At 33.1% G+C, this 9,548-nt stretch overlaps 1 protein-coding gene across 5 annotated transcripts in view; it reads right to left on the bottom strand.

Annotated features, from left to right (window-relative positions):
- Positions 1-1,942: 1,942 nt before the first annotated feature.
- LOC111029630 (serine/threonine-protein kinase NIM1-like) overlaps positions 1,943-9,548 on the bottom strand; it is a 48,514-nt gene continuing 40,908 nt past the window's right edge. For 4 of the 5 annotated variants that reach the window (XM_022308720.1, XM_022308718.1, XM_022308716.1 and 1 more), the window contains 6 exons: positions 9,347-9,499; positions 8,155-8,266; positions 7,364-7,520; positions 7,154-7,259; positions 5,279-5,518; positions 1,943-3,121 (listed from right to left, as the gene is read on the bottom strand). In XM_022308720.1, coding sequence (XP_022164412.1) covers positions 2,703-3,121; positions 5,279-5,518; positions 7,154-7,259; positions 7,364-7,520; positions 8,155-8,266; positions 9,347-9,499 — 1,187 coding nt within the window. In that variant the 3' untranslated portion in view covers positions 1,943-2,702. The remainder of the gene's footprint in view (positions 3,122-5,278; positions 5,519-7,153; positions 7,260-7,363; positions 7,521-8,154; positions 8,267-9,346; positions 9,500-9,548) is intronic. The other variant, XM_022308717.1, reaches the window with a different exon arrangement.

Here is a 9,548-nt window from a genome sequence, read left to right as displayed (position 1 = left end):
CCAATATTTAGCACGTCATTAGCATGAATTCGCACGACTGTCCCCGGAATTCGCACGCCATTTTATAATGGCTAAAAAACCGATTTAGTGTTTTTTACAGTTTTATTGTTCCGCCAGCCCGGCCCATTACAGAATAGACCGTTAGTCGTTACTTACAATTAATTGTTGATATGAAATTAATAAAAGTCAATATTAGTGTTTGGAAATTTCATAAAATATAAAAAAATTAAATATTTCGTGAAATATTTCAAAATGTGTGAAAGATTTCAGTATTTTAATACATTTTGTTTTATTTTTAAATAAGTTTTATATTTAGGTATATATAAGTGTCATAAATTACCTTCATAACTGTATGGTACCTGTATGTTTACGGTTTACCTAACCTTTGATATTATACTTTTAAAATGGATTCAACATTCTTGAACATTTTAATGTTTAAATGATACAAGTTGTAGGTATACAATATTATACATGTATATTGTATACTTACTGAATTTTGACATTAGAATTTAGAACACTGAATATTGTGTTAAAAAAATAAATAAATTGTGATTTTATTTGTGTTAAAAATAAATTAAATGTTTCATGTTTTTGTGAAATATTTTATACTTCAAACACTAGTCAAGATATTATATTGTAAATTTGTAAATGTTGTTTATACAACCTAATTTTTTAAAAATGCATAATAACGACCATATAATATTAATGTGGCTCCTCAAAATAAATCCTTGCACATAGGCCTCTCAAGAGTTAATAGTTGCGGCACTGTATTTTACACAAATTATTATCATTAAACAAACCACACATTATAAAAACAATAAAAGTACTGACACTTTCTGTCTTTTTTTTAATTTTAAACTTTTGGAAATAATGCTCATCGGCCGATGATGCGGAGCTAAAATGAACCATTTATATTATACTAGCTGATCCCGCGCACTTAGGTGCCCTTAAAAAATGACAACTCTTATAAAAATTGTGATTTTTCTACTCCTTTTGCATGTAACTCGTTGCAGTAAGTGCAATTCAGCAATATTCCCAGAGTTGGTCCTCTCTCCTTGTTACAAGCCGTTACATACAATTAATGGTTTATAAGAAATTAATAACCCTCAATATATAATATTGTAAATGTTTTTTATAGAAACTAATATTAGGTATATTAATGTGTCTTTAATGTGGTAACGGGTAGCGTGCGACGGTGTTAAATTGCAACGTTGCGCCAGCCCGGCTCATCAAAATTTGGATTTAACCGTTAAACCAATATCATGCAAATTCTAATTTTAGTCGTGCAAATTCATGCTAATTGCATGCTAAATATTGGTGACAAAATTTTCCAAAATTTTGAAATGGGCCGGGCCGGCGCAACACACGTAATAAACAGGTATTGTACCAACGACGGCTTAAAGGAAAAATTGAAATAAATAAAATGCACTCCACACTGTTTATTATCAGGTCAATATATTTTCTCAATCGAAGTATCTATATGTTTATATATTATATAATATATATATAGTATTGTTCAACTGTTACCGAGTTGAACATATATAGTAAAACGGTCTCGAATAAATTCGTAATACAATAATAGTAATAATAATAATAATAATATAATGTCGTCAACAAAGTGTCAGTTTTTTTGAAGAACTATATTCTATATTTATATAGGTACACAAATATATACGTTAAAACTATATAATAACACGAAATGTCCAGACATATCATATAACAATGCTTAAGCTTAATAACATAATGGATTATATATATATATAATATATATATATAGAATTAAATTCAATAAAAAAAAAAGTTGATAATATTATTTCACCATTAAATAATAACAAGACGTCGTATATATATATATATTCGAGTCGAAAACAGTCTATAATATTACCTATATATATATTATATGTAAGTCTGTATAATGTTAAATAAATTAGATAAATAGGTACATAATATTATATTATTTATATAGACACTATGCGTATGATCTCTTATACGTAGTCGTATACGCGTAAGTCTATAACAATAACACATCAATCGTCGTACGTCTAAGACAGTAAAACGTACTCTATGACTTTGACATGACAATATCACTTATCTATATTATACACCCACGTATATTCGTATCAATCTAATGTTATGTGTAGGCAATAATAGTTTATAATAATGTAGTGTGTAGATGGCACGTGGAGCGTGTACAATAAAATATTGTACATTAATATTATAAATTAATAACGAACCCAATACCGGCAGTCGTATATTAAAATATAATATTCATATAGTCAAATTAGTCAATAGGTGGTACTGTACCACCACTGGTACGATAATGACTCATTATTAATGAGTAATGTATATATATTATATATATATACATGTATATACATAAATATATCATATTATATCATAAAATAATATTATACTTAATAATCGCACACCGTGGAATACTCGATAATAATTTGTCTTAGACTCTGCAGGGTTCTACATGGTAAAAAATGTATCGTAAATTAATATTATGATACTTTGCACAATTATATAATAATTAATTTATGATATCATATACGATTAGTATATACATATTATTTTTATATACTTTTAACGACCTTACACGCTTCGACAAGCGGCCGAATCGAGTGTTAGGGGTCATGGGGGGTGTCTCGTGTGTGTGTGGATTTGCTGAGCTGAGGGCGTCGCTGCAGTTCCGATGCAGCTCACGTTATGGCGCACAACCGGGACTTGGTCTTGGTGGGTTTCCGGCCGGAAGCGGTCTGCGGATGCTGCATGGTCGAGTTCTGGTGTTGCATGTGGTGCTGCTGCCCCATGAGCCTGCGCTGCTGCAAAAGCCTGTTGACCACTATCCGGTACGTGGCCACAACGTTGCTTCTCGACCCCCGCGAACCGTGTTCGTCGAGCATCGCGTCGGTTATGCCGAGGCCCTCCAGGGCCCGCCTGGCGTTCGTCTCGGTGTCGGTGACCTCAGCACCAGCCGCCGTCGGGTAAGCGCACCACTGACCGTATACCGAGTTGTTGTTGAACCGTATCTGGTACGCGGACGCCTCGCGCAGCCAGTCGGACTTGAGTACCTGATCGATGTTGAACCGGTGTTCGGGCGACGTGTTGAGCATGGACACTGTGGTATGCGAGAAACGATTACGTATAAATATATAACATAGTATTATTATGAGTATTTGTGACAATAAAATATATTAGTGACCACCGTTACAAAATAAGTATTGGAACTTACAAATCCAAAAATATAATCCTAGAAGGTTTTATAACACATTATTTTTATAGACCGAATTCATCTGACTTATCTCTACCAACCTACTAATACAAATTACAAGCACTCATCCATCACCAGCTAATAGTATAAAATAAGTTTAAGACTTATGACAAATGTTTGAATTAGAAAATGGAAAACGAAGACATTTATATTTTCTTGAGTTTACTTAAACCGCATTTATTTTAAAAAAATATTAAACACACATAAATTGATGCTCATGTGAATACATCGAGATATATCATTATATATATACACTATAGGTAAGTATTGTATCTACTACCAGGTAGTTGGTGACCCTAACTATACCTGTATATAATATACTGTATAATACTACAATGTACAGTTATTAGTTACCTATACATACTGAATAATGCGTTGTAGTTGAGAGCGCGCAAAACTAATAATCGCAATGATATGACACACTTTTTTTTAGATTTTTGTGCTAAAAAACCGTACACATTATACGTATATAAGTTTGAATTAACCCCACCTTGGCAGTAATCGAGTATCGGATTTATTTATTTTTTGCACTCGCGTGCGTCTACCTAGCTATATAATATGCCATAATAATCATTAGTTGAAAATATGTTTATGGCAAATTTTCAGAAATTACATTTGTATATTATAATTGTACGATACAGTGACGGAGGGCGAAATAATTAAAACAACGAGCGGCTTCGCAAACAAAACCTAACTTATGTGCACTGCACTCTACATACCTACCTACCTACCTACATAATAATAGTATAGGTATAGACGATCGGATTTCTAAGCCTAAATACAACACTTACAGTCCTTCCATATACACACAGCAGTATTGATTCGCAAAATACAACGCTTAATGCAACTACCGTGGGCAAACATAATATGCGAGTGCAGTGTATTATGTAAACGCACAGTATACAGAGTGATTAAACATAAGCGACACTAGGACATGGAAACGCTCATCCTTTTTAAAGGGGTAATGAAGAAGTCATCAGTATGTACAATCGTATCCCCGCCATGAGACATCGGGCAATTGTGTCTACTGTTGAATTAATTGCCGCGTATATATGTATCATTGTATCACAATAAGTCATAACATCATACATGTATATAAATATCTACTCACCTCTAATTATACGGCCCTACGACCTACGGCTATTATTAGAATATGTATTTATTTTTGTGTTTCATGTTTTTATTTACGTACGCCAATCAGAAATGGGTGTGTGTACAAAATATAAAATATTTGCTACTATAAACCTATAGTAAATGTATAGCAGTCTAAACGTAACACCGACATTATCAGCAGACTCTAATGCTATTGTTTTCGCTACAGAAGTTAGCACTCGTCAAATATTGTCCAGGTCGAAGTACTCTATTTACACATGTTTTTCTGTGTTGGTGATGTGTTGATGGTCGAAAGTTCATCTGCGCGATGAACCGTCATAATGCACTACTCTTTTTTTTTAATCAATATGTTAATGGTACGAGTGCTGTTATCGCGCTATAAATAATGTATAAAACTATAAACTAACTACAAAGTACAACTGTAGCATCAGTTCAGCGTAAATCGGTACGCTCTCGCGCACGTATAATGGGCATAATATTATAATTTGATATTATGTACATATAGCGCGCAGGGTTTAAAGTGGGAAAAAAATTCAGAGGGGACTAATGTCTCCATATAGTTTTAATCGTTCCATACATAATTTTATGTACAACGTCTAATGTATAAAATCCTAATTTGTTAAAGGGGACGCTTTTTAACCGCCGTCAGTGGTAGGGGGACTGAGTCTTCCTGTCCCCCCACTTTAACCCCTGATATAGCGTAGGTACACGTGGAAGTAAACTCTGCGTTGGGTATAAATCTACATGACACAATCATATCGTATTATTATTACTATCAAAATTATTTATGTACTAATTGTATGATCCACGGCCATCCGTAAATTATCAATTATTAGATAATTACTGTCATCCATCCTTTTTTTAATCTCATAATTATTGGTAGGCCATTACCTATGAGTGACTTTAACAGCTGGGACATGGATGCTGGAGCTTCCACGTGCCCGGCCAGTATTGACCGCCTGAGCCCGGCCATGTTGTCGCCGAGGAAAGGCATCGTGGCGGTGGTCATGAAGAACAACAGCACGCCCAGCGACCACACGTCCACGGGACGGCCGACGTAACGCTCGTCCAGGAACAGTTCGGGCGCCGCGTACGGTGGGGACCCGCAGAACGTCTCCAACTTTTCGTCGTCTGCAAAACACGAAAACCGATTAATAATACGAACTCGGCATGAGCAATAATCATTGTAAATATAGGTAAGTGATGGCGATCGTTATGTGACCAGCGGTGGAGTAGCGAAGGGGGTAAGTAATCGAGGGGCGATCACCCGTGGGAAATAATTTAGTATAAACTATAGTATTTTAGTATTAACTACTACAGGTGGTTACAAAATAAATATGCAAGGAATGCGCTCAAAGTAATACCATTAAAATAATATTAAACTATGGCAACGAATTTTAAGATTTGTAACATTTTCAATCTTCGGTTTAATACTTTAATGCCTTTAATTTATATGTTTATACACATCACAATGACATGATATTCTCGTTTTTTTGTCATTACGATATTTTGTTGTAATATTCAAAAAATTAGCTGCGCCTACACATATGTATAGGTACATATACTTTCAATCGAACAGTAAGGTATTGCGAATATATATCGGGCAATGTCAATATAGTGAAATAGTAAAAATATCAATCGAAATCGTTTTTTTATATCTTAAAATTAAGTACGTGATTTTCCTCCACGATCAATTACAAACACAAACATCAACACATGATAATATACCATTTGATTTTACCATAGTTCCATATTACAATAATTTACAATTTATTTTAGTGTTGTGGATAAAAAAAAAGTAAAACAATAATTGTAATAATGGCAATCAATTAGTATCGAAGTAAGTTCGTACGAGAAATTAAAATTTTGATGTCGTTCGAAGTCAGTGGCTGTGTAGACTTAGAATAAATTATATTATAATGGTTATTATTAATTATTATTATTATTATGCATATCATTATATTATAATGTTCGTGTGTATGATATGCCATAGATGATAATACCGTATACTTATATAATAAGTATGTAATCATACCATAATATTATAATAATATTAAACACGTGTTTGTTTGTACGCGACTGACACAATATTATAATTTAATCGATCTATAGTTTAATTGGAATTTACATAGAACATTATAATGTGTTATGTATAACGTCACAGAGCTCTTATCGGATTTACTTATAATATTATGTTATCGTCACGAAACCGTGTATTAGGGACATTAAACCGTGTGATCGATTTAAAGTGAGAATATAATGTTTATCTATGTATATAAAGGCACAAAACCAAAATCATAATTTTAATATACAATTTTGAATTGCACTTAAGTATTTTGTAATATTTAAAAACTCGATCATCGGTTTTGGTCGAGTCCAATGAATCCAATATTGCAGGCGAATAGTGATCCTATTTTCATTCAATAAATGAGCTTCCGTCAAAACAACGATATACATGATCGTACCCCATATTATATAGTATTTTGATTTTTAGTTAATTATTCTTAAAAATAAAATTATGGGCCCCTCTGAACATGTTCTAAATAAAGTCGAGTCTCGGTAATTAGAATTTTATTTTTGTCTCTTGAAGTGTTTTTAAGTAAGCAGTGTTTAAGGTATACATAATAATTCGAAAAATACAGAAGTCGAATTTATATTATTTATTCCCCCTTTTCCCTTGATATTCGAGTTAACGAGACTCGGCTGTATAAACATATGTCATTGTTCGAAATAATGTTATATGATAATATTTCTGAATATAGGTACTCGAGACTGTGATGCTAAAGCCGAAGTCTCCTAATTTGGCGACGCCTCTGGAGCTCAAGAACACGTTCTCCGCTTTGATGTCTCTGTGAACGATGTTGCGGTCGTGCTGCAGTGTATATAGGGAACATGGACGAAAAAAAAATGAGAATTAATAAAATATTATTACAAGAACGATTAAGTGGTAAAAACCGGTGGAAAAAAATTGTTCACCAGGTGTTTGACGGCCAACACGATTTGAGAGAAAATGTTTTTCGCCTCCGACTCGTGCATTCTACCCTCGGATATCAATCTCTTGAACAGTTCTCCGGCCGCAGCGTGTTCCATTATCAAATAGTATTTCGTGTAAGTCTCGATCACTTCGAACAGTCTAAAATGCGGTTTACTCAGTATTATACAACTGCAGTGGCGTCATTTGGAGGGTGGCGAGGTGAGCGTGAGCCCTTTTCCCTGTCTGATTTTAAAATCAGCCCCCCCCCCCTCAATGGGCTGCAGGTGTCCGGTTATTTACGATGAACCCTTATTATATTCTATAAGCACAAACACATTCCTATTTTTGTAATATTTTGAAAAAATATGCTGAGAAATTATATTGTTAAGATTGATAATATCAATAGTTGAAATATAATTATTCTATATTTCTTTTAAGTTACCCATTTGGGCTGGTTATAACTTTTGCCCCCTCTATTGAAAATTGAAATGACGGCACTGCATTATAATAATATTATATACGATAGACATTCGGGGTGAAGGGGATGGGGGCAGAGCCAATGAAAGGAACGTCCTGAAATCGTTTATTGATTTGTTATATTATTATTTTATATAGGTACCGATATAAATCGGGTGAAAAAAAATGAAAATGAAAAGAAGCAAAATATTATTATAATATGAATGAATAACACCACACTACGGTCATGGAAATAATATCATCACACGCACACAATGTCAAGGAAACACGTGATATTATATTATGTGTATACTGTATTATATAGATGCTGTTTTACCGAATAACGTTTTGATGATGTATCGATTCCATGACGGAGATCTCCCGGGACAACATTTTCTTCGCTTTCGCCGTCAATTTTGTCTTGTCTAATATTTTGATTGCCACTCGTTCTGAAAGCATAGTAATAATAACAATAATAACATATAATATTTATAATAAAACGAATTTCGTATTATATACATTCGCCGACTGTAAAGGTGGTGGTATCGTACGCAATAATAAAAGGTAACACATTATTTTATTGTTCTTTTTTTTCATTAAGTAGACCGCTCTGTTATGTAGAAAATGAGAAGTCGTCGTCGCAGCAAACGTTTGTAGGAAAACGTTTATAATAAGCGCTCAAAAAATATTAATTATTATTATACATACGAATAATTTCTACTGCTTGCGGTTAGGTGTTGTATCATAATATGTTTACTTACCTATAATATTACGATTTATTTGTGTGTAAACTGTTGTACACGTTTTTTAAATACTGATAATCGATAATTAAACAATAAATTGCATAATAATATAAAAATGAAATACGGAACGAATTTTATTTTTTTTAACGATTTTAATAATTGTTAGTAAATAATAGGTATGCTAAATAATATAATTATATTCATAATCTACGAAGAAAATTATTGGGTTGATATCTAACTAGTAACTAATCATTAGTTATTTCATTTTTTTTTTCCACAGCAAAATATACATCGTCCCTATAATTATTTTTTACTATTCATATTTCATCAATAATACAATGTAAACAATATATATTATTTAAAAGAGATATTAAGTTTCAAGTCGTAGATGTTACAGTGGTATTTTAAACGTTTTACTTGGCAGTAGGTATATTTTAAATACATTATTATTATACCAATACATAATTATAATTATATTATGCTAATAGTTTTATACTTAAAGCTGATAAAAAAAAATGATATACCTAGTTAAAAACCGATAACCCAAACGCGAAAAAAATACATTCGAACGTTTCTAACTGCAATTCGGACACAATATTTCATATTAGCTCCTGCAAGTGCGCGCTATGTTTATGGGCTATACCTATTCATAGAGTAAAAAAAAATAATGCTTATCAATACTTATGTATTTTTGAAATTATTGATTCTAGTGTCATTTATAATTATTGATATCGTCAGAGTGTTTCATTTGATCCGTTTAATCAGTCAAGGTCGGGGCCTAATTACCTTTGGTCAACTCGTGATATCCAGTTTTCACTTGCGAAAAATTCCCTTTGCCCAACTCTCCGCTGAGCTTGTACAGGCCGATCCTCTTTCCCACTGCCGTGTCGGTCTGCCATTTCCGGTCGTTGTCCAAGTTGTCAATCGCCTTCCGGTAAGCTGTAACCGGTCAACGAAAAGAGTCAACAAAATGCCGGACATGCGTGCA

The sequence above is a fragment of the Myzus persicae genome, unplaced genomic scaffold, assembly GCF_001856785.1.
Source record: "Myzus persicae strain clone G006 unplaced genomic scaffold, MPER_G0061.0, whole genome shotgun sequence".
In the NCBI taxonomy this organism is placed as follows: Eukaryota; Metazoa; Arthropoda; class Insecta; order Hemiptera; family Aphididae; genus Myzus; species Myzus persicae.
This window is presented reverse-complemented; position numbering and strand designations above follow the sequence as displayed.